The 26,578-nt window shown below is 43.3% G+C and overlaps 1 protein-coding gene across 2 annotated transcripts in view; it reads right to left on the bottom strand.

Moving 5' to 3' along the window:
• The window catches only part of TENM3 (teneurin transmembrane protein 3), a 615,209-nt gene that overhangs the window by 155,605 nt on the left and 433,026 nt on the right, over positions 1-26,578 (bottom strand). For both annotated transcript variants that reach the window (XM_084626411.1, XM_084626412.1), the window contains one exon: positions 25,086-25,324. In XM_084626411.1, coding sequence (XP_084482537.1) covers positions 25,086-25,324 — 239 coding nt within the window. The remainder of the gene's footprint in view (positions 1-25,085; positions 25,325-26,578) is intronic.

Here is a 26,578-nt window from a genome sequence, read left to right as displayed (position 1 = left end):
TTTACTTAAAAGATGGGTGAGCTAGCTAACTTTCTACATGGCTGCCTTTCTTTCACAATACCTCAAAAACTACTCTCCTATACAGTTATTATAACAGATTGTTTTGTGTGCTACTATTTCATCATATTTAGGCACAATCATTTTACTTACCTGACTGGTTTTAATATTTGGAAAAAAAGAGTATTTTAAATGCAAACTGTGATACAGCATAGCCAGAAAGCAGCAGGAGAGTGATATAGAAGAGATATATAAGTCCCAGGAAGAGGAGAAGCCTTATTCCCTGTAGAGGGAAGAAAGGTTTCTATAGATTAATTAAAAGCACCTGAAGCCAATTAGAGCACCTGAAGGTAGTCACCTGATAAAACCCCCCTGCTTCAATCAGCTAGAGGAAAGAGTTGGAGCAGAGTGCAGTTTGGGGAAGTGTTGTGGCTGGCTAGAAGACCAAGACCCTAGGTAAAGACATACCCGGCTTGTGCAGAGAGAGAGGGCAGGAATCCCCACAAGCTGAAGAGCAGCAGAGGGAAGTAGCCCAGGGGAAGGAAGCACTAGTTCAAGTGGTTTACCACTATCCCTAGGGCATCTGGGCTGGGACCCGGAGTAGAGGGCAGGCCTGGGTCCCTCCCTCTCCACTACCCTTCTCTGGGTTACTAGTGGGACAGTAGATACCCTAGTTCAGGGGCAGGAAACTTTGCCCTGAACCCCCACCCCCAGAAGAGGCAGCGTGGGACCCAATTTGCCACAAAACACAGAAAATGCAAATGTTCACATCATCTGTACACTCATAACACATTTTCTTCTCCCAAAACACAAAATTACAACTGATATTATGAAGGATGATTCCTAAGGGACTTTTGTATTTTTTCTTTTCACGAATAAAAAGTCTTTTGAAAATGGCATCTTTATATGAAAAGATTTTTAAAAGTTTCTGCACATTTTTGGTTTAAAGGGACCATATTTTCGAAGGTTTCTGCACTTTTTGAGAATGCCTAAACTGTATTCACAGAGCTCCTGATGCAGCACTAAAGGGATTTGCGCACACATACAGAAGCTGTGTGTACATGCAATTTCAGTTTATGAGAATGCATCAACAACCTTGGATACATGATACATAAAGAAATTTTGGTTGTGTTTATTTACTATTTACAGGGATGTTTATGGGTATCTAATTTGAGGGAGACATTTTTAACATCAGTAATGTTCAGAACACACACTGAACAAGCAGTTATATTAGTAAAACATAATCATTTATATACTAAGTTACCTTTTTAGTATATATATTTTAATTCACACACCATGATGTATAGTATATTTCCTAGACCAAATGGCGCCCCAGGCGAGGAGCATCTTTGGTGTCCCGCCTTCTATTTGTTAAAACTTTTGAATACCTTATTTTTATTGCATTTGTAGTCCATTTCATGACTTTGATGTACGATTTGCATCCATGATTTATCCCTGTCATATAAAATGATAAATTTGCATGCTAGGATCTGTAAATCTATATTTACTCATGCCATATATAAGCAAATAAAAACAGAGCTTTGTTTCCTCTAAGCTTATAGACACTTTTTAATTTTAAGAACAACAGAAATGTACTAACATCAAGAAATTGAACTATTCACCAATACAGGGTGGACCAGTATTAAATAGTATTACAGTAGGTGACACCTTTAGAATGTTAACCCTAGTCCTTTAGTTCAAAAGGTCACTTTTCTCGCCTTTGCCTTCGCAAACTGAAACATAGTGTCAGAGAGATCCAAAGACTGGCCAATGGCATTTTTGAGCAATAAAATAGCAAAAGTCTATGTTCCGCAGTCTTAGAAAGTCATCAAATAATATGTGTTAAGCATGGCAAAAGAAGTAACAGTATTTCTTTTATATTGTTGCATAGACAGGTGTTCAATAAATATCTCTGGTGTCTCATTAAGTATGGCCTTTATTAATTAATACTTACACTCTTTAAGTCTGAAAGCACAAGTACACTTTCATAATTACACAATAAAACAAGGTTCACAATATCACAGCTGGGCTCTCACATCACTTCATTCTTGTATTTCACTGACTGGCAGTGCCCCATCCCTTATATACTGTGATAGACCCAGGCCAGTTGGGTACAGCGGAGTAGCAGAAGGCAGATATACTTGCCCCTGGATTAACAGTTTTCTGTTCCCTGACTGACCAGAGCAGGACCTGCTCCAGGCTAATGAGAACGCTTGACTCCAATTAACCTGCAAAGAGTCAGGTGAGGCCATTAAGCTAATGTGACCACCTGACTCTAATTAAGGTCCCTCTGATAATATAAAAGGGCTCACTCCAGTCAGGCAGAGAGGAGAGGAATTGTGGCTGAAGGGCTGGTTAATGAAGACACCCTCAAGTCATTGGTAAGGGAGCCCTAACGTAAGGGTGAAGACGGGAGAAGCAGGAGAGCTGTGGGGAAGTGGCCCAGGGAAATGTGGCAACTCTGGCAGTAAAAGGTTGGCTGCCAACAGCTGCTACCATTAGGGTCCCTGGGCCGGAACCCGGAGTAGAGGGCGTGCGCGGGTTCCCCCCAACCCACCACTACAGAAACACCTCCTGGGAGGGGAAAACAGGCCCCTGTCAGGACAGGAGGCTAAACTATTTTGGCATAAGGCCGTAGGAGCAAGAGACTGTGAGAATTCAATCACCAACCTCCATTGCTGGTTTATGATGAAAAGGGCTCAGTAGACTGTATCCCTGGCCCTAGAGAGAGAAGGGCTACGTGGAGGGTTGCAGTGAGCCTCTGAAGCTAGCATAAACCGCCTGGAAGCACGGGACCCACAGGGACAAGGTCGGAGCTCTGCCACAATACCCACGAGGGAATGGCTGATGCTATTCTAGGAGGTTGAAGGAAAATGTAGTTCTCAAAAAGTCTGGAAGGTTCCACAAGATTCTAAAAATGTCCAAAACATTCTAGGAGGCTTAGTGAAAAATGAATCCACGTATAGAATACCTGAAACATTTTACTTCATTCTATTTTCCCTTTAGTCACTAACAACAAAAAAGCACTTTGAGTCCAGCGCCCTCCCAAGCCTGGCACCCCAGATAGTCGCCTGCCCTAAGTCTGGCCTTATAAGTCTCTAAGGGCTTTTCTTCAGCACAGATACAAGTCAGAAGTTAATAGGAGTTACAAACAAAGGGAGAGGAAACTAGGGCCCCAAAACAGCAAAGAAGTTTAACATGTGAGTAATCTCATCCCCGTTTGGCAAAGCACTTCAGCATTTTCACAACTTTAAACATGCTTAAGTCCTTCTGATTTAAAGTTAAGCAAATGCTTAAGTGCTTTGTTGAATTGAGACCTAAATCCCTGAAGTACTCCTGAGTTGGTACCTGTCCTATCTTAATTTAATTTCTAGAGAGTGTTGATCACCACAGTATCTAAATGCTACTATTTCTGGGATTGACACAGATTTGTTGAGGAAGAGTCCACTATCCACAAGCAGTGCTTGCAGGACATTCATTATTCCTGAAAGCACGACCGGAAAAGTCAACTGGAACTGCTCCACTGGAAAAAACACAGAAAGGTAGCAATGTTATCTGCAAAAAACACCACCTACAAACTTGTGATAAATCTTAATTTGAATACAAGCCTTCTTCAAACTAAGTGGGTATGCTCCTTGACAGATTAACTTTTTAAATTCCTTGAAATCTTCTCAAGTCTCTTTTAACCTTTTGACTACCAATTATGTCTTATTCAATCCTTCTGTGGAAGGGCTGTATATTGCATTGACCATTTTACTTTCAGTGCCACTGACAACAACAACATGTGACAAATGCAACACAAATCAGATATTAATACTGTGCAGTGTTGAAATGGTAATTCTGCATTATGCTTTGCATTTTGTATGAAGCATAGTCAGAAGATCTTTCCCCACAATAAACATTACTTAATAATTATTACTACTGTCTCAAGTCACTAATGTCCAACACTCTTTGATTTTTGCCATAATTTAAATGAAAGATCCTAAATGCTGTTTGCTTATTAAAATTTTATATATTCAGGACTCTCCCAAGAGCCCTAAAAATTGGTGAATATGCCACAATCATTCTCTTTTCTATCAGCCTGTCCCCACCTTGAAATAAGCCTATGGTATTATTAAATTATATATTATAGATATTTTACAAATAGTCCCACTTTTGGGCTGCAATATGAAACCATTCAATAGCTTTTCACTAGCCATCATTTTTCATTCTGAGGAAAGTAAACACAACCACAGCTTTTAAATACCTAACACACACATCAAGGAAAGTATGTTTATATCAGGTTGAATGTAGTAGGCTATACCTCTCTAGTGTCTTAGGCAGAGGGGTGGACGCTGCTTCTGTCTCAGAGTCCAGAACATAGCACTTCAGCTATGCTAGTCAGGGTGTCTGCCCCCTTGTGAGGGGGGTTAAAGTAGTCCAAACCCAAAATGTCAAACTTCCACAACAAGCTGAGTCCTAAGACTTCAGGAAGCCAAAGACGGCGGGAGTGGGGCAGAGAAAAGCATCCACCCCACTCCTTTCTGAGAGGGTTTAGGCACCCAAGGCTCTCAAGTCATTTTGCTGGTCAGCAACCCCTTTTTCCAGGGATTGGGGAACTCTGAGTTCAGAGTGCCACCCTCCAGTGAGCAGGGATCCTCCCTTTTGAGGACCAAGCTTCACAGGTGTGCCAGGATGGAGCTGATTGTGCCCAGAGGAGCTCTTTAATCCCTTCCTGAATAGGATGGGCACATGTCCCACCGCACTGAACAAATCATAATGAAGATCATTTTAAAATAAGTTTTAAAATATTAATTAAAATTGCCATTACGGTATATTGAAAACATATATATTGCATCAACTTCAGAAGAAGATTTTCTCCATTGTCTGATAATCACCCTATGCAGAAGGTCCACGCAGTGCAATCCACACCTGTTAAACTTCACATTAAGGGTTTAAGTGGTGTGGATAGTCTCCTGCAAGGGGGAAATTCACAATTTAAGAATAGCATCTCAGATGATAAAAATTGAGTTGATTGATCTGAGTTATTGGCACAGGACCAAATTACTGACCTATACAGCTAAATTTAAAAAGGTTATTAAAAGTTTTGAAATAGGATCATTATGATGGCATACCAGACTCTATAATCCTCAGGTGTTGATAAACTTCACCAATGGCTCATTTACTTCACTCCAGAGCACCCACTAGACACATACATACATGGCAGGCCTGAAGGAATTGGACTCCCTCTTTCAGACCTCCTAAGGCACCAACAAGTCTCCTAAGGCAGAGTTTCCCAAATAGTGGGACCCAAGCTACTAGGTTGCAGAAAAGGTCTACATAGGTGGTAGGCCCGGTGTAGAGGGAATCCATGAGGGGAAGGAGTGTTGGAGAGCCAAGCCCACACCACACTCACACTTCAATGGCAGTTCATGTCCCATGGGACTGGGCCCAGCTCCCTGCTCTGGGCATTGCAACCTGGTTCATGGGGTCACAGCACCACTCAGGTCATAATGAGGGGTGGCTGGAACAAACCTGAGCAGTGCAGCGACCATGTGTTCCAAGTGCAAATGGAGTGGGGAGACAGGCCTAGCCCCATGGCAGGAGCCATGCTGTGTGGTGAGTGCAGGACAGGCTTGCTCTCCAACCCCTCCCCACTTTTCCCCACTGGGCCAGGATTAGGATTGTGATGCCAAGGTGGGGAGGGTGCTGCTATGGGTGGTCAGTCCCCCTCTTGGCATGGTAAGGAGCAGGATTAAGCAGAGAAGGTGAAAGAAAAGGACCTTGGCCCAGGATTTTGGGGCCTGCCCTGCTCACGAATTTAGACCCTGGGTGGTTTGCCAAAATAGATGAAATCCTGTTGGTGAGTTGCCTCACTAAAAAGCATGGAAAGATTGTCCTAATGAACTCTAGAGGGAGTTATATACTTTGTCAGCACTCCAGTTTCTGGGATCTCCTAAGGCTCTAGAGGTGCCTATACTCCTGCCCAAGCACTTGAAAAACGAATGGTCAAACTTCTAACTTGTCCTTAGGTGCCTGGTATGCTGAACTTAAAAGACTGACAGAAGGGAAGTCTCACTATAATGAATCTTTAAGTGTAAAAGTATGTTGTGAGTAATGCATTGGGACACTGTAGCTAAATCAGTAGTCTGGTACACCGTGTAACACATCACCACACTTTTTAAGGATGTAGACGAGGAAAAGGAGGTGGTATTTTTAGAATTAATGATGCACATAGGTTCTGGTGCACAGCAACACATCTGAAATGTTGTAACGACAAAATAATATACAAAGCATGAACATGGTATTGAAAAGATCTGCCACATGCTCTTGGGATAGACTGAAGAAAAACAGCCTTCTGACCCCATAGAAGTGAATGTGGCTCTTGCTCATAACCAAAGATCCAACAGGAGGCACATGCAAGTATCTGTGGGCAGATTTTGGCCGATACACCATAAATATAAAAAGTTTAGAATCTCTCTCTTAATAAGAATGACACTACTGTATTTAAATTAAATCCAGATAAAAGAAGAAAAAGTCTTTATGACCACATAATGGAAGCAAAGGTGATTAATGGCAACCAAGTTATATTTTCCCTCATGCCTGTTAAAAGGTACTGCAATAAACATGCAATTTAAATGGCATTATTAATTAAGTTATATTTTTCTTGCTACTGCCAGTAATTGAGCATTAGGAGCAGCAGAATAATGTTAACTTAGCAATGCAGGGAAACATGTTGTACTTCTTATGAATAAAATAAAATAAACTCACAATGACTACAGCTACATTTCTGTCACTCCTGTCATGAGAAAGATGTACTGTGTAATTTTCATGATTAAAAACAAATCTATTACTCTTGACATCTTCTGCCCCATTGAAATCAGTGAGAGTTTTGCTACTAAATCCAACTGGAACAGAATTCAGCCTTTTGGGATTTGTGGGTGAATGTGATAATAGCAACTGTCACATTAAATGCTTGCCCAGATGGTAGACTCACAGAGAGCAGAAACTGCCAGGGACAATACCATAGCGACAGAAAGTCAACTAGTGAACAAAGACGATTGATGATGTTTCTCATTTCCTAAGGTTAATTTAAAAATATCTATTCAAAGGGTTAATTTGGTTTAATATTTTGCCTTGTCCTTGGCTCTCACTCATCCTTCATGATTCCACCTATGCCTGAGCTAGTTCCTGTCTTCACTGGCCAAGTACCCACTCTCCTTCAAATTCTATCTCCTCACTCTCAGACTCCTAAAAGTGCTGCAAGGAGTTTTGAGTTTGTCTTGTAGTTTTTAACCTTTTCAGGGCAAGGAGAGTTTGTTTGTTAAAATATATACATTTACAATGAAATATAAATATTTTGTAATAATGATAATAGGTAAATTCCTGGACTGGCAATAACAGTGAACAGATATGAACCCAGTAATCACAACACAAGCATAGTTCTAGCTATTTACACTAAAATGAGGAAATTATATGAAATTATCAAACAATGCCTAAGACAGGACTTTAAAAAAAATACTGTATTTCCTTGACTTTTGCCCTTCTTGTGTCATTTGGATTTTTCTCCCTGACATCCTTTTGACCTTTCTGCCACAATATAAGTCATATTGATAAGCCAGAAATTTAAATTTCACCTACCGGTATATTTAACACAGTGAAATATAAGCTACAATATGTATTTTCCCATTACATGTTTCAGTTGTTAGATCTAAATCTCACCCTTCTACGCTGTACAGAATGGATTTACCTAAGAGTTCATAAGAAAGTAGTAATGAAAAATGGTCTCATGCATTACTGGGCTTTTTAATTTAATAAAATAGCATTTATATTACAAAAATAAAGCAAAAAAATGACAAAATGCATTTCATGTTGTCATTGATATTTGAATATTTGCTCTATCATGAAGAATGACTGGCTGGCATATATATATATAATATTTTTTTTTCTTGACCCTTGGCTGCAGAGCTAAGGCTAATACAATAATTTCAAGGTACGCTGAGGGTAAAACGTTCATAAAATGCAAATAGACTTGAAAGTATGACAGATAACTGCTAAGAAGTCAGAACTGCAGAGAAGGTGGATTGAACAGGGCATTCGTTCCACTATTGTAAAAGAATGTTTTATGCTAATAGAAACATATTTAACAGACACAGGAAAACAAGCCCAGTTGACTAAGTCTGGTACTGCGAAAGTCCAGCACTGATTTAGGAGATCTGCTTGCCAAAGTAGCTCCATGCCTGGTACAACATTTCTGGATCCATCTGGATTGACTGAGACGGTGCCAAGAAATTAGCATAACTGACTCTGGAGAACCACTTGCCAAAGAGAGTCTGTGTCTAGCACAAGAGGCACTGAGATCCCATGATCCACCCAAGTTAACTTAGTCTGTTCATGAGGCATCTCCAAGAAGGGCATACTACTACTGCTCCCAGTTACTCCTTTAGTTCAAGTGGTAGAGGTTAGTGCTGAGGTTCTGAATTCAAATGCTGATGGTGACTGGGATCAATATGGCTCAGTGATTGATTTTCAGGTTGCTTTCTTAATAACCACATAAATGAAGATTAAGGCTGAACAGTCAATTTCTCAAAAATTAGTAAATTCCTAAATTAAGGTTATGCATATAACTTTCATTTGGCCCCCATGTACATCTACCATATGGTTAAGGCTATGATTTAGTCATGGGTATTTTTAAAAAAGTCAGAGACAGGTCATGGACAACAAAAATTCATGACTTATACTAAAAATACCTGTGTTAAATGGGGGGAGGGGTCACACTGCGTGTGTGGTGGGGGGGGCTGCTGCTGGAGGGCACGTGAAGGTGTGTGCTGCTGGGGAGGGGGCACCTGGGGCTAGCGGCTCTAGCTGCCGGGGGCCACAGACTGCACCTGCTCCAGCTGACTGGCCGTGGACTGCTGCTGGGGCCATGGACATTCCGGCCAGCGGGCTGGGGACTGCTGCTGCTCCTGCTGTCTGGAAACCGCTACCCGGGGCCACAGACTGTGGCTGCTCCAGCCCACCGGGAAGTGCTGCCCAGGGACAGCAACTGGTGTGGCTGTCCCCGGGGCTGCTCCAGGAGATGGTCCCGAGCCATCTGCTTGGGCAGCCCTGGGGTCAACCACACTGGCCCCTGCAGAAGTCACAGAGGTCGTGGAATCCATGACTTCTGTGACCTCCGTGACTGACACAGAGCCCTACATATGATACATGATTTGTTCTACAGAACCACTGCCTCATTCATTCAGTGCACATAGAATCATAGCATATCAGGGTTGGAAGGGACCTCAGGAGGTCATCTAATCCAGCCCCCTGCTCAAAGCAGGACCAATCCCCAATTTTTGCCCCAGATCCCTAAATCGCCCCCTCAGGGATTGAACTCACAATCCTGGGTTTAGCAGGCCAATGCTCAAACCACTGAGCTATCCCTCCGTCAATGATGGACTGTGAATGAAACAGAGGGTAACAAGAAAAAAAATGTATTTATTTTGTGTTTAAGGCACTGCCCTGCAACCCAGGAGAGCTGGGTTCTGTTTCTGGTTTTGACACAGCCAGGGCCGGTGCAAGGATGTTTTGCGCCCTAGGCGAAACTTCCACTTTGCACCCCTCCTCCGCCCTGAGGCGCCCCCCCCCTGCAGCAGTTCCCCCCTCCCCTCAGCCCGGGGAGCCATGCGGCAACTCCCCGCCTCAGCTCACCTCTGCTCCGCCTGCTCCCCGAGCACGCCGACGCTTCTCCCGCCTCCCAGGCTTGCGGTGACAATCAGCTGTCTGGCATCCAAGTCTGGGAGGGAGAGAAGCAGGGCAGGGCGGTGCTCTCTGAGGAGGAGGTGGAGCAGAGGTGAGCTGGGGCAGGTAGCGGTTCCCCTGTGCACTGCCCCCCCATTAGTTGCTGCAGGAGGCCCTCCCTGCGCCCCTCTGCTCCAGCTCTTCTCCGCTCCACTGCCTCCCCGGAGCACACTTTTGGCTGCCCCCAACCACTGGGCGCCCTAGGCGACCGCCTAGTTCGCCTAGTGGTTGCACCGGCCCTGGACACAGTCTTCCTATGCAAAGCTGGGCAAGACTATATTAATCCATATGGGCAAGGAGGGCAAATTAAGATTACATGTGCAACCTTATATTTACTTTCTTTTTCATGGCTTCAATTTAATATAGTTGCTCCCACTCTTCAAAAAGGGCAAGGGAACACAGAAGTTTTGAAGGGGATAGAAAAGTTGCTTACTTTGTACAGGAAGTGGAATTCTTCAAAAGGTGTCCCAATCTGTATACACATGTGCTCCATGCACCTGATCAGAAGATTTATGCTAGCAGTCTGCACCCTTCTCCTTCTTGTGCTCTGAACTGGAAACACAACAGGTGGCATGGACTGACCACTTCTCCAGTTACCTTACTACCACACAAAGTCTTAGGGCAAGGCTCCACAGCAGAGAGGAAGGAGGACGGGTAGTAGAACACAAATAGGAACCATACATCTTAAAGAACTCCAGTTATTGTAGAAGGTAAGAAACCTTTCTTCCTTGAATGATGTGTTACTCCTGGGAGAATTCTGTACCGCTGCACAATGCAGAATTAGTGCATAATTAATGTTCTGTGCAGAATTTCTCCCCCCCGTCCCCACCACAAGATTGGAGCTGAAGAGCTGCTGGCTGCCACTAGGGGCTACTGGACCCAGCAGAGCCTGACTCTCCAGCTTGCAAGTAGAAGACACTGCTGGGGGAAAGGGGATGGAGCTGGAGGGTTCCGGGCAGCTGCAGTTCCCAGCATGTACTGAAGGAAGAAGGTGGTGTGCAGGAAACTCCCTACAAGCCCAGGATGCAGCATCAGGCTGTTTCTCCCTCTGGATCCAGGGTCTTTGGGGGTAGGGGGTATGGGTTTCTGGGATGGGGAGGAACCCTGCAGCTGGGGTCTGGAGGGGAAGAGATACGGGTATCTGGGCCCGGCGGGCCCTGCAGTTGGGCTCTGGGGAGAAGGGGTATGGGTATTTGGGGTGGGGGGAAGAGGACAGAGAAACAGGAACTGGGGTTGTCATTGGGGTTTCTTTAACTCTCGACTCCTGGGGTATTTTTTGTTGTTGTCTGTATTTTTACAGACATAGCTGCTGACAGGTATTTTGAAATAAATTACCAAAATAATTGAAACTAGAGCGATTATATAGTGTTATTTTGACAAATAAAATATGCAGAATTTTAACATATTGGGCACAGAATTTTTAAATTTTTTTTGCTCAGAATTCCTCCAGGAGTAATAGGTAGACCATTCTGGGTGACTCATCAGTATTCATTAAGAAAGAGGGTGCAAGGATCGGAGGACTGCCTTGCCAAAAGATGCATCAGCTGTAGAAGCATGCACATGCGCATTCTGTCTGTCTCGCAAAAGTGTGACCAGAGCCCCATGTTTCTGCTTTGCTGATATCCAGGAGAGGGACATCTTAAAAGCAGGCTACTGATGCAACTTGGTCTCTAGTTCAGTGGGCTCTCACATACTGTAGTGGAGGGGGTCATTGTTAACTTGTAACAGTGTAGGAGGCAGCCTGAAATCCACCTGAGATCTTGGGCATAATTTCTGGGAAACTTTCTCGCTATGGAAGACAGTGTAAGATGGATCAGTCATAAGGACCTCCAGTTCACCTATTCTTCTCACTGAGGTGATGGCAACCAAAAAGGCAACCTTTATAGACAGGAGGGCTAAGGAGCATAGGCTAAGGGTTCAGATGGAGCAAATAATGTTAATAGGAGTAGACTGCGGTTCCATAATGGTGTAGTTATCGGAGAAAAGATTCTGATGACAACTTTCAGAAACCATACTGTAATAGGACGGCTGAAGACCAAGCAGTTTTCTGCTGGACGTGGCTAAGTGCATCCACAGGCAGCCAAATGATAGTCCTGACGTTTTTAAGGTCAGAAGGTAGTCCAAAATGTCAGGGATGTCAATCACTCTCTGTGATTATCTGGAAATGTTGGCACCAGATAGAAAACCTCTTCCACTTTACTATGTAGCACTTCCTGGTGGAAACCTTCCTAGATTGCTAAGGATAGACTCTACCATCTTCAAGTGTGAGTTTTCCAGATTCACCATCTATCCAGCTATCAGACTGTTAGATGTAGGGATGCTGGATTGGGGTGTTTGTTCTTGCCTATGTCCTGAGTCAACAACTCCAGGAAAAGTTGGACTCAGATGCATGGATGTGCTGAAATCTGGAGTATGTTGGGGAACTAGAATTAACTGGGCCATTTAAGACCAATTAAGATCACTGATGCTTCTTGCTTAATCTTCCTCAAAATTCAAGCTAAGAGAGGGATTGGTGGGATGGTGTAGCCCTGGCCACTGAACTAGAAATGCATCCCTCTGGAGCCGTGACTTGCGCAACCTTGGAGCAGTAGGCTGGGCATTTCTTCTTGAGACACAAAGAGATCTGAAAATGGGGACCCCCATTGATAAAATATGTTCTTTACCACCATTCATGGTCCCCTAAAGATATGCCTGCGGAGATTATAAACTAACATTGTACTCATAGGTGGTGTTCTGATGACAGGGTGATTGGGTGGTGGATATACCAGTTCCACAGATTGATTGCACCTATCCAAAAAGGGATGGATCTTTCTCCTCCTTGTTTGCAGATGTAATATGCTGCTGGTGATCTTGTCTTGGACATGCAAGGTCTGAATGAACAACTGGAATTCTTTGCATGCCTCAAGTCCTGCCTATAGATCCAAAAGGTTTATGTATAACTGGGATTCCTGGAGGTTCCATGTAACTTGTGCTCTACGTTCATCCACACTGAACTACGGTGGGGAACCAGAGGCATCTTTAGATGGGTGGGGAAGGAACAAAGGGAACCTCCATACAAACGATCTCTTTGTTCTCCCACCAGGAGAGAGAAGCCTGAACTCTGTGGAAGAGCAAGACTAGTTTATCCTGTGCTTGTTTGGCACATAAATTGTCTGTAACCAAGCCTAAAGACAAAGATGGAGTTTCACGAAGGATGCCACGTAAGTAGAAGTATGTGAGGCTATAAGACAGGTCTGAACTGTCATCTGGAGGCTCAGACAAAGTTGAATGATGAGATCCTCCATAGCTGGAAATCTGTTCTGCGGTAGGTACGCTTTGACATTGATAGAGTCCAGGGTCACCTCCATGAAGTCTACAGTCTGTATGGGAACTAAATGGACTTGTCTATGTTTACTCAAAGTCCCAAGGAATGTAGGAAATTGAGTACAGATAAGGTTGTCACCCATACTTCTTGATGAGATTTCCTTGTGCATAAGCAGTCATCTAGATAAAGAAAAACTCACAAGTTATGGTGGCAGAGATGGGCTGCCACTACCAATAGCATCTTTGTGAATGCTCTTGAGATTGTTGAGAGCCTAAGGGAACACTTTGTATTGGTAGAGATCCTGACCCAGAGTGAATCTCCTGTGCACAGGCTGGATGTCTATATGAAAATAAGTGTTCTTTAAGTCAAGAGTTATGAACCAACTGCCCTTGTCCAGTGAGGAAGTTATGGAGGCCAAGGTGATCATCCTGAACTTCAAGCTGAAGATGTAGACATCCAACCATCTGAGATCCAAAATGCATCTCCTTTCTTCTGGGAGACAAGGAAGTATTTCAAATAAAATCCTTTCCCCTGTGCTGAGGAGCTACCGGTTCTACAGCTCCCAGGTAGAACAGGGAGTTTACTTCTTGCCTGAGCAACCTCTTGTGAGAGGAGCCACTAAAGGGAGACACAAAGGGGAGGTTTGGGGAAGGAAGGGAGAGGAACTCTATGGTGTAATTAGTGGTGATTATTTCCAGGACCCATTTATGTCATTATCAGGAGACAGGTCTCAGAAACGCAAGTTAAGCATCCCCCAAACTGAGTTCCAGAGTCCCGAACAAATAGATGTGGCAGAGGGACTGATTTGCAGCTCTCAATGTCCTGTCAAAAGTGTTTCCTGGTGGATGGCCAGGGTTGAAAGGAGGATCAGGATTATGTTTGCTACACTGCACTCTCTGCTGCTTCCAGGCAGCTTGTAAGCCATTTGATAGGTGGGTTGAGGGGCTAGTTGTTGTTCGTAGGACTCAGATTTCTGGTATTTTATCTAAGGTGCTAGAGTATAGATGCTCACCAAGTGGAGGGTAGCCCTTGAGTCCTTAGGGAATGCAGTGACTCATATGTCTTTTCACTCAACAAATTGTTTCCTTCAAAGGGCAGATCCTCCACCGTGGATTGGACTTTTTTGGGAAACCTGGAGGACTAGAGCCATGATGCCAGACACCATTGAGCAGGAGACTGTATCTGCTGCATTGACTGAGGACTGGAGGGCCAATCTGGCTAGCCCTTTATCCTCTTCAGTGAGAGCTTGGAACTGCAGCTGGCCCTCTTGGAAGCATTTGTTAGTGAATTCTGTAAACATAATAAAAATCATATTATAACATTAAGGCTTCATAGTTCACTATGGAAGTATAAGCCTGCCAAAGTAAAAGACTCTTTCTCAGAGGTCAAAGCATTTAACTTCCTTTTCAGAAGGTGTAGCTCTATGGTGCTATTGTCTGATTTTTTCAGTGATAATTGGGATGACTAGCGAATTAGGGTGTGTAAATAAAAATACTGCTCCCTTAGATGGCATAAAGTACATCTGCTTTGTACTTTTTGGAGTGTGCCAGACTGCCGTAGTCTAAGAGGGCTTCGCTAATTTGAAGTGCCACCTTACTGGGACCAATGGTCAGGAAAATGTCCAATAGTTTATCAGGGGGGTGTCCTACACTTCCTCCAGTGGGATTTGGGGTATAGATCAGTAGATCTTGACATCACCTGTAGTAGTCAGGCAGTGATGGCAAGGCTAGTGCAATTGCCTTGTAAGGGGATGAAGATGACAACCCTGGTGGAGCTGGTGATTCCACCTGATCTGGTTCCTCCTCTTCGTCTATTAGATCTTGTGGAGGTGTAGGATCTTCTCAGAGAGAGGAGGATACTCTAGATTCCAAGTGGGAGGATAGGATTTGGGATGTTGCATGTATGGAGCCCCTAAAGCTCAGTAGGGCCAGTGTGAGGGGTGAAACTGAAATTGGGCAGTTCCCATGGAGAAAGGTCCATAGGTCCTGAGATGCATAGTCCTTTGTAGGTGAGAGGGACAGTGCCCATGACACTGGATCCTCTGTGTGGTCTGACTCCTTCCCTTGATGGGAGGGGCGACACTCTCCAACGGATGCCCAAGTTGGAGGAGGAGACTTCAAATCCATGGCACCCATCAGTACTGGGGGCCTTATTATACCCCTGCTGGTAGATGACAATACATATGCATGCCCTAAACCACTGATGTGTGGACGTCCCTGGTAAGGATCAGTTCCTAGGAATTCCTAGGTCCACGTACTTGGCAACAGCCTGAGGTGGAGAGTATTTATCTCCTGAAGCAAAGGAGTGGATAGGACTTGTTTCTTTTGTGGTGCCAGCACTGTTGGTATTGTCCCGGTCTTCGGTACCAACAACCCCTTTTCCGGTTGTCGGTACCAATGAAATTGGAGGCCTTCGCTGTCATTTTTCTCTTGTCAGTACTAAGGACAGTCCCACTCCTGTGGTTATCATTGATTTCAGGACGCTCTTTCCCTTCAGAGCCAGGAGAACAGCATACCATACTCCTTGTAAGCTCCTGACACTCCTGTACCGGGGCATGGAGTGTAACTTGATGGGTGTAGGAGAAGAGGTCCTCTTTTCGGATGAGGATCTAGAGGGGGGTTTCTCACTTTTTGTAAGAGTTTCCTACTCTCTTTATGTCCCCATTTGGAGGGGTGCTTTGCTCTTCGCCTATCAACCTTGGAGCCAAAAAGCAGTGTACTCAGAGGGGTGCTTCTCAATCTGTCTGATGTATGGAGGAGGGACTGCTGCTGCTCCTAGCTGCTGAATGAGCCACTGCTGCTGCTGGAGCTGGGTGGCAGCCTGCTGTCACTCCTGGAGCTTAATTAGCTGATCCATCTCCATGGCTCTCTTGGGGTGGCTCTCCTCCTCAGACCCCTTCTCACAGGGGCCAAGGGATCGTGCCCACATTCTCCACCAAATGTAAAGTTGCTAACCAGGGCTCGACCTTCTCCAGGGTGGCGGGGAGCCACACCAGCTCACGACACACAGATAATGTTTGGGGAAATTAGTCCGGCCACAGGAGTCTCCCTCGGCAGCCCTTGCGGCAACTGAAACAAACATCATAAGCCTGGGCCCTAGGTCAGGGCGGGACAACAAGAAGTCAGGTCTCAGGCCCTCTGGCAGGGGCTGAGCAAACACACTAATGCTAGCAGGCCCAGGCCCTGGATCAGGGCAGTGCAACCAAGTCAGTAGCTCAGGCCTCTAAAGGACCTGGAAGCGGGGGAAGACTGCCATCCACGAGTTGGGTGGCAGGGGGGACACAGGCCTTCCCACTCCACTGCATCCCAGCCAGGGGCCCTAGCAGTGGCAGAAGACCTGCTGCTGTGTCAGTGGGGCTCCTGGCCGCAACACACTGTCATAGGCTCTGGCAGTGCCTCAGCCAGACTACGGTCGGCTGCCCCGGGCTACTTCCTGATTCCCCCTCTTGGGGTACCTGGGTCCAGGCTGTGTCCTCTGGGGCGTCCAGCACCCTGGGTTCCTCAGGGTAGCAGGCAAGCGGCAGGCCTGGCGACTCCTCCGGGTAGCGGGTGCAGGACAGGTCCGGCAACTCCTCCGGGTAGCAGGCGCAGGATAGGTCGGGCTAGTCCTTGCATGCACCTGGGGCCGCGGGTGGCTTCCCAGTGAGTGCTGAGGACGAGCTTTTATACTTCCAGGTCACCGCCTCACCCTCTGAGGGGCGGACTCAGAGCTCCCTAGCTCCACCCACTCCGGCACCCAGATGGGCTCGTCCCTCTCTGGGGTGGCAGGGAGCCACACCACCTCACTACACAGCCATTGATGAACCTATCTTCTATGAACTTATCTAATTCTTTTTTTAATTTATAGTTTTGGCCTGTGTGACAACCCCCAGCAATGAGTTCCACAGGTTGACTGTGCATTGTGTGAAGAAATACTTCCTTCTGTTTGTTTTAAACCTGTTATGCCTATTAATTTGTCTATTAATTTCATTGGGTGACCTCTGGTTCTTTTGTTATGTGAAGGGATAAATAACACTTCCCTATTCACTTTGTCCACGCCACTCATGATTTTTTGACCTCTATCATATTCCCACCCACCCCCCCCAGACATCTCTTTTCCAAGTTGAATAGTCCCAGTCTTATTAATCTCTCCTCAGACTGAAGTTGTTCCCATAATAATTTTTGATGCCCTTCTCCCTACCTTTTCCAATTCTAATGCATCTTTTTTGAGATGGGATGACCATAACTGCATGCAGTATTCAAGATGGTGGGAGTACATAGGTTTACATAGTGGTATAATGATATTTTCTGTCTTGTTATCTATGCCTCTCCTAATGGCTCCTAACATTCTGTTGGCTTTTTTGACTGATGCTGTACGTTGAGCGGATGTTTGCAGAGAACTATCCACAATGACTTCAATATCTCTTTCCTGAGTGGCAATAGCTAATTTAGATCTCATCATTTTGTATTTATAATTGAGATTATGTTTTCCAAATGCATTACTTTGCATTTACCAACACTGAACTTCATCTGCCATTTTGTTGCCCAGTCACCCAATTTTGTGATATCCCTTTGTAACTCTTCACAGTCTGCTTTGGACTTAACTATCTTGAATAATTTTGTATCATCTGCAAATTTTTCCACCTCTCTGTTTACCCCTTTTTCGAGATCATTTATGAATATGTTGAATAGCATTGGTCCCAGTACAGACTCTTGGGAGACATAACCATTTACTTCTCTCCATTCTGAAAACTGACAATTTATTCGTCCTCTTTGTTTCATATCTTTTAACCAGTTACTAATCCATGACTGCCTATTTTGCTTAAGAGTCTTTGGTCAGGGACCAAGACTTAAGAGTCTTAAGAGTCTTTGGTCAGGGACCTTGTTAAAGGCTTTCTGAAAGTCCACTGGATCACCCTTGCCCACATGTTTGTTGACCTCCCTCAAAGAACTCTAATAGATCAGTCTATTGCCAGCCATAGCCTAGACTCACAGGCTGGGCAGATTCTGCTTGGAATGGATCAGCAAATGTTGCACTTTGAGGGGATGTGGGTTTTCCAGAGATGACAGCAGAGGCATTTCTAGTGGTCATCACTAACCAGAAAGGCCCAAAGACAGAACAATTGAATCCCAGGATCCTTGGACATAGTAGGTGCCCTCTTAGGGATGGGGGAGAGGCCGGCTAAGGAGAAGACCCCTGGAGTTTTGAACCACTAAAAACTACATTAGCTATAAAACTGTCTAAAATGTATTTATCTAAAAACCATTATACATAATTACAAGTGTGAAGAATGCGAGCTAATGCTGCGGACACTGAAGAGGTTCCGTCTCAGACTACAAGTGGTAGAAAGGAACTGGAGAGGCAGTTGGTCTGCACTGCCCCTTATGCCCTCCGTTCAGAGCATGAGGAGGAGAAGAGTACAAGTGTGGACAAACAGATGCGGCTAGCAAAAATCTTTCAGCCTCAAGCACATGCCCATCTAAAGTGGAATACACGTAGGTACCATCACTGAAGAATCTAAAAAAATGTTGAGGGATTGGAGTAGGTTTTCCTCTGAGTTCTATCTTGGCTACAGATTCAATTACTGATGATAGTTAATGTAGTGTAATAGTTAACTACACTAGTTCCTAAAAGAAATTAAAGTTCATTCTCTACTCAAAACCAAAGCAATTTGTATTTATATTCTTTAATATCCGCCCCACACACACACACACTATCTTACTTCAAAGGAGTTGTTCATTGGATCCACTCCCCTAATCTGGAAATATATTTTGGCTCCAATCCAATCTTCCAATCCCTTGTATGTGGCCTCCTTCCCTCCTCTCTTTGTTGCTCCATGTTTCCCTGTTGCATTTTCTACACCACATCTCCTTTGTCTATCCCAGTTTTTCTCTACCTTTTCAGGGTGTCAACCCTGTATCCAAAGTCAAAAACGTTCATGACATCCACCATCTACTATAAAAGTAAGACTAAAAAATGTATCAGTGCTAACAACTGTAAGCAGACTCAGGATGAGCTCTACCCTGACATCTAGTGGCGAATTGTGGCAAGTTGTGGAAAAGAACTTCAGGGGCTGATCTTGTTTGCATAGGCACACACACCCCGCTTAGCATGAGCCCACAGCAGCCCAAATAGTCCCTTTGGCTGCTGTGGGATCCTCAGTTTCTCTATTATTGGGGCAGGAAGAATAAAGTGTTGTTACCCTGATTATGTGAATCAAGGACAGTGGAACTGTTTTATGATGGAGAGACTCGCCATCAGCTAAGTAGCACTCGCTAGACAAGGGACATGGGTTCCAAAACCCAGTAAAATGAGAGAAGCTGGAGATAGACATTTGTACCTGGTGGTGTGGGGCCCTGAAACACCAGTTGCATTGCCTCCTCTCTCCACTGTGGAATATCAGAGCTAATTTTGATTCTATTACGAGTCTAGTTACAGGCTGCTCAGCTGAATTCAAGTTGGGACATGGTGCACCAGCACTGAGGCTCCCCCACTACAAGCTGAAATCACTAAAGAGCTAAAATTACTAAGAGCTGAAATTGCTGAGTGCTGTGTTAAATAGTGGGGGGCCCTAAAGATATACTGCTGAGTGGCTGGCGGAGCGGAGCAGTTTGCGGGGCAGCTGGAGCAGCTCACGAGGTGGCTGGCGGAGCGGCTTGTGGTGCAGGCTGCAGCAGAACTCCACGGAGAGGTGGGGCAGTCAGCCTCGGGCCACATAAGGTGCCCCTTAACACTGCCATTTTCACCCAGGCTGGGAGGTAAGACTCCGCAGATAAACTTTGGAACTCTGGGGTGGCACTGACCAGGGACAGAGACTTTGGGGTTGTTGGACTTTTGGGAGTTTGGGTGATTTTGGGTTGCTGGACTCAGGAACTAAAGGGAAAGGACATGCCCCAATTTGCTGGGATGGGTCTTTGCTCATGGTTTGGTTTATGAACCCTAGTTGTGGTGTTTTCCCAATTTAATGCTGATGTCGTTTACCTCCTGTTGTTAAAGATTTTCTGCTACACCAAGACTCTGTGCTTGCAAGAGGGGAAGTATTGCCTCTTTGAGGCATCCAGGGGTGTGTGTAAGATTTTTCCCAGGTCACTGGGTGGGGCTCAAGCCAGCTTTGCATTGCGTTGTTGAGAGGGAAGCCCTATGTATTGAACCTGGCCCTAGCTGCTATTAACTTGGCCTGGCAGAAGGGTTACACAACAAATATATATAATTTATTTGTGTGTTTAAGAGATTATCAAAGGATACTTGACCTTATATAGTCAGGGTGCAATATTTTCTTTGCTTGAGACTGTAATACAATTATGACTCCTGATCATTTTTTATGACCTTCCTCATGGTCACAACAAGACAGCTGAGGCTTTTACTATAGCACCCCATCACTAGCTAGCCTAAATGACTCCGCAGTTAAGTGGGTGTAGAGATGAGGTCTAGCAAACTGTCTCTTCTGCATCGTGTTTGTACTGGGCAGTGGAATCCAAAGCAACTTGCTTCACCCCATATCTTCAGTGACTAAAAATAAGCTTGGACGTGGCCTGTTTATCTCTCTCCTTTTCTGGGAAGGAGCTGATTGAGAGGCTACATCACTATTGCTAGAGATGGGATCTATTACTTCCTCCCTTGCTCATGTCCATTTGTGACTGCCACAATCACAAATTAGACTACTTGCATCTGCAGTACTACAGACCATATCAATATGTACTGCCATATTTTGCAGTACTGGCAGCAGCATTTCATATCTTGTGGCAATGACTCTCTGTGAAGTTTAAAAACCATGTCACAAACTGGCCATACAGATGTCACATGCCACCTCAGTGGACAAGTCAGAGCATGATGTGCTCCCCTAGTTTTGCTGAGAAACATGTCACTCAGTGCCACACTCCTATCTAACTTTTTATCAGCAATTTTCCATTGAGTCTTTTCTCTAACACTTGGTGTTATGAAACAATTCAATAAAATGAAGAATATTTCCATCTTATATTACTTACATGGAATTATACATGGATGGCTTATTAAAAACGGGGTATTTTTGATATTATATCTGCAGAGATAGGAAAGCCACATATATGAATAAGTGTAATCCATTCATAGCTTTATGGAGCCAAAATCCTCTAGCAAGTGTCCCTGGGTGCTGCATTTTACATTCAGTTTGCTGAGTTAGCTGAAATGTGTACAATATCACCAGTAGGTAAAGAGCTCCCTATTGACTATGTATAGAAGGAGGCTCCTGTGCATTGTTTATTTCAGCAAGCATATAAACTAGCTCATGCCCATGAAATTTAGAACAGCTTCACCTGTTTTCAGCAATAGTATGTGAATAATGTGTAAGGCTGAAAACTTTCTCTTCTTGGAAAGTTACATTCCTTTTTGGGGGATGCATGAACATAGACAAATTAGACATGCCTATATTTCTGAATGTGCCTTTGGCACTAATAGTCCAGTAAAGTTATCTTTTTGTGACATTCAAACTCATAAGTGTTTTAGCTCTTTGTTGTTTCAAGCCCTTAGTATTTTACTTTCGTTTACTGCTCTTCTACAGCCTCTTCTTCTCACAGAGATGTCTCACATTTAATACTGCCTAAAATCTAAAACTGCCACTTCAAAATTTTAGCAGATGTGAACATTGCAATTACATCCATTACCTTCAAATTATTGTACCAACTCTTCCCCAAATCCCAAACAGACATTGATATATAAAAGATATTTTTGATTGTAATAGCTAGAAATGCCGACCCAAAGTCTGTGACTGAGCACTTTTAATCTTGAAGTTTTATAAATGTGATTATTATTTTAAAAATTTTATGTCAGAAGCCTACCTCTGAATCACTTATTTATATAAACAGACCAGTGTGTATGATCAATGAAGAAAAAACAAAATTCAGCTAGGAAACAGATTGGTCTGCCATGCATGAGACTTGAGCTGGATTCATATGCAGGTCTCCAGGCTGACAGGGAGACTGGAAATGCTGCTTTGGGAGTTGTACTCTGCCACAGGGGAAAGGAATTTCTCCTATTACTCAGCAGCCCAATTTCTTGCATTGTTCACAGTGGCTTCAGTCCAAGTAAATGCTACTTCAAAGACTTTATTCAGCTTAAGCTGTGGCTTGGACTGAAATTTAACAAGCCTGTTTCAACAAAGGCAATGAAGATTTATAGATCATAAGCCACACTAGGTTTTATTATTAATTTACATTGATAAAAAAGAATAACTTCCCCCTTGATATTTTCCTCCCTTGTCTGGCTATATGGATCAGAGAGCCACAAATATGACTTTCAAAAGTTAGACTTGTACATTTATTGTTCCAGAACCACAGGGGTTTAAACTTCTTATTAACCAAACAAGACACTAATTTCAGTTCTACCGATCTTCATATTGCAGATAAAAAGACAATTTTTGTATTAACTTGATAAGTTAGTTTTTATCATAGATCTTGAAAAAGCTCATAAAGCCATTCATGGGCTCAGAGGTGCCAATATTCATAAACTGATCATAGATACAGAAGTAGCAGAAAATACATTAAGGTCCTGATCCAACTCTCATAGAAGTCAATGAGTTTTCTTAACGACATCAGTAGAAGAAGCACTCTCCCATAATTAGGTATATCTAAATTTATATAATGCTTAATGTTCAATATTTGTGAAATTAAATAACTTAAATGAACAGGATCATAACAGAGTGTATAAAAGAGGAAGAGATTGTAGAGGCACTTAGGAAAATGAAAAAGGAGAAAGCACCTAGGTTGGATGAAGTATCGGAGGATATTTAAGTTATTGGGAAACGAAGGTGTCAAGTATCTTACAAGTCTGTTTAATGATAAAGAGAAAATGTCACATGATTGGCACAAAACCTTTGTGGTCCACATTTTTAAACATAAAGGAGATACTGCACTGTGTGGTAATTATTGCCCAATTAAGATGACATCAGATCCTATGAAAGCATGGGAGAAGATTATTGAAAAACATCTGCGTGGAACAGTGGAAATTTGGAAGGGTCAGCATTGATTTATGCTGGGATGGAGTACAATTGATGTCATATTTGTTCTTTGAGTCCTCATGGAAAAGTTCAGAGAAAAGAGAAGGCAACTGGGTATGGTCTTTGTGGATTTGGAGAAGTCATACAATTGTGTACCAAGAGATTACCTTGGTGCAGTTTGTGAAGGAGAGGTGTGCCAGAGGGATATGGCTGTCTTATCCAGGATATGGATGATGGAGTGATTACTGTAGTCAAAATCAAATGGGGCTCACAGCAAAGAATTTCCAGGAAACATTGGCCTTTATCAGAGCTCAGCCTGGAGCTCTGTTTTGTTTGCAGTTGTTATTGGTGTGATAAGTGAGAATATATGAAGGGAGCAACCTTGGAATGTGTGATTCGCTGAAGCCTTAGGGTATGTCTACACTGAAAAAAAAAAAGTGCGTCAGCACGTCTCAGAGCCTGGGTCAACTGACTCTGGCTTGCTGAAATTGCACTATGGGGCTTAAAACAACAGTGGGCTGCAGCCCACGCTCTGAAACTCAGCACAGCAGAAGGGTCTCAGAGCCTGTTCTCCAGCTCAGTGGGAACATCTACCCTGCTATTTGTAGCCCCACAGTGTAAGCCCTGCGAGCCCAAGTCAGTTGACCCAGGCTCTGAGCTGCTTCTGTGCAGGGCATTTTTGTGGTGTAGATGTACCCTTAGAAATATGTGCTGAAGATTTTGAGACTTTGCAAACTAACTTTGAAAAGTGGGCAACAAAGTTTTGGGCAGGCAGGACTTACAGTGAGCATCAGTAAGACTGAGGCTTTGATAACTTGAGGGAGGATGACTCACCACAAAGGATATTACAGGCAGAGAGCTTAGAAGAGTGAAATAATGTAAATACTTAGGATCAATAGTTGCTGACAATAGTGCCTTTCTGAGTGATGCCTGGCATCATATTAAATTGCGTGGTGCAAGTGGCATGAGCTGACCCCAATTGTCTGTGATAAAAAGATGCCAATAAAAGTTAAAAGGTAAAGTGTATAGAACTGTAATTCAACCCATCCTAATGTATGGAACAGAGACTTGGCCCACCACAAGAAAAGAAATCAGTCTGCTCTCCACTACAAAAATGAAGATGCTGAGATGATCAAATGGTTCAAAACTGTGACAGGAAATGAAACAAGGATGTGAGGTACCTAATGCAGATTGCCTCAGTTGAAGACAAGTTGAGGGAGGCTAGGCTACAATGGTATGGACATGTTCAGTGGAGACCTGAGAGTTATATTGGTAGGATGGTCCTTGCAATGATCGTGGATGGAAAATGACCAAGGGAGAGGCCAAAGACTTGCTACATGGACCGGATATCAGAGGACATTAGAGAGACCAATTTACACGAGATGAGCATGAGTCTTCGAAAAAGGCTATAAAACTCACCCACCCTGAATAGGGAAGTAGAAAGAAAGAAGAGGAAGAAATAACTTAAATGATTTAACAGACAATGAGGCAAAATATAAAATCATTTAAAAATAGGACAGACAAAGGAAAAAACATTATTTTTCCCATTTTTTTTGTCCTTATATCATCTGTTTAGACAGATAATAAATACCTGTTTCTGCTTAAAGTGTTTAGTAATCCTTGGATCACTATATAAATACAAATACATGATATCATAATAACTAACAACAATAAAAATTTTAAATGCTAAATAAGGTAAGTTATGCTTTATGGAAAACAATGAGGAAAACAGAATATACAATGCACATGTTGGAAATTATGTGTGAATTACAGGCTTTTACAGCTTATATTTTATATATCTTAAAAATGTGACATTTCTGATTTATCATCTTTTTTTAAAAGGTATTTCAACTACTATTCTGCTGAAAAATACTTGCAAAGTACTTAATTTTTTTTTAGATCCTATCTAAAGAATGAGAGTTTCAATTAAATTGCTCTGAAGGTTTAAGCTGTTACCAGAAACCACTGATAAAAATAAAGCTTTATATTGTACAGTTGGGCATAGTCCATGCATAACCAACAAAACACACATCCAGCTTTATGGTGACGATAATCATATAAACTAGAACTTACCTATAAAGTAGGATAGCAGTATTGCCAGTAGCACTGAGACTCCTACAGCACAGAGTGCAGTACATTTCCAGCTACAGTACTTTGAAGACTTCTTGAATTTAAAAGCACTTCTTGATAGTGTATTTCTAGGTAGTGGCCGAGTAGGGGGGGAATAAACAGAGCCAGATGCCATTGTGTAACCTGGTGTTGCAGTACTGAACAGTGGTGTTGTCCCTGTTCCTGTTTTGAATAAGAAATGCCTGTGGAAGAAAAAGACTATGTTAAAACACAATAATAAATAAACAAATGGAACAGGAAGTGACATTTTAGGTTCTCCTTAAAGCTGTTTGCCTTTTTTTCTTAATATCTTACATTTTTTTCAACCTCCATAGATTCGTGAAACCAATACATTGAACTACACTTACATAGAAAAAACAGCATTTTTTTAAAAGTACAAGTGAAAATATTTGTGATACACACTCTGTCCACAGTGGGACCAGAACCATTCTAACTATAAGAATGTAGGCAGGGTAGCTAGCAGAGTTCTTGCCAAATTCGCTGACAAGTGTGGACAGGCATTCTTTTGTCTGAATCCTATGTTATAAAACTATGTCACATACTACCGTGATCAGGATTAAAAAGTCAATATTTTCCAGATACCACACCTCTATCACAATTGTTTCTTAGTCTAAATATAAGGTGTGAAAGGTACTGCAACCCCATGTAGTATCTTTGGATACTCCTGTGTTAAAATAATGTATGGTTTCATGTATGACTGTTGTTCTGCTCCATCTGCTCCATGGGTGAGAATTACCAGAGTTCCTCCAGGAACTAAAAACAGTGGAGGTGATTACCTTGAGGATTGTCAGTAACTCCAGAGAAGCACCACCTGGTATAGTGATTCAAGCTGGGTTTTCCAGAGAGTAGGAGACAAAGAAAGGGCTTTTGGTATAAAAGGATGAGCTTGAACAGACCCATCGCTGCCTTTCTGATCCAGGAAATGAACAGTACCATCTGTCCAATGGGGCTCCCAATACTTTCAAAAGGGTGGGAATGCTTTTGGCCTTAGAGGTCCCCATACGACTGATGAGTGACTCCTGGTACATTTATGATGTTTTCTCTATAATGCTTTTACCTTAAGAACAAATGTGCTTGCTTAGAAAGAGCTGTGTAGTAACTTGGAATTTCTGGCAATATACTGTTCATAGTCCTGGGAGAAAAAGCAATGCACAGGCACTGGTCTTTCCCATAGTGTAAGGCAGGGAGCTGTGCCCTTCCAAAAACCCTAGTGAGATTGGAGTGGGATAAGGGTCTCTGCCTAGAGATCGGTAATGGCTGGAGACCTAAGACCTGACTGGGCACTCCAAGAGCAGACTAGGGAGAAGGGGGATAATGGTGCAATTACCCTGAAACTATGATACAGGGAAAACAGCAGGAACTGAAATATAACTGCATGGCAACTTTTGGCAAATGTAGGCAGTTTTGTTTTTGATGTATCTTAACTAAGGTGTGAT

This window comes from Lepidochelys olivacea, assembly GCF_965140295.1.
Source record: "Lepidochelys olivacea isolate rLepOli2 genome assembly, chromosome: 4".
NCBI classification, from domain to species: Eukaryota; Metazoa; Chordata; order Testudines; family Cheloniidae; genus Lepidochelys; species Lepidochelys olivacea.
The sequence above is the reverse complement of the archived record's forward strand: the minus strand, read 5'-3'. Positions and strand labels throughout refer to the sequence as shown.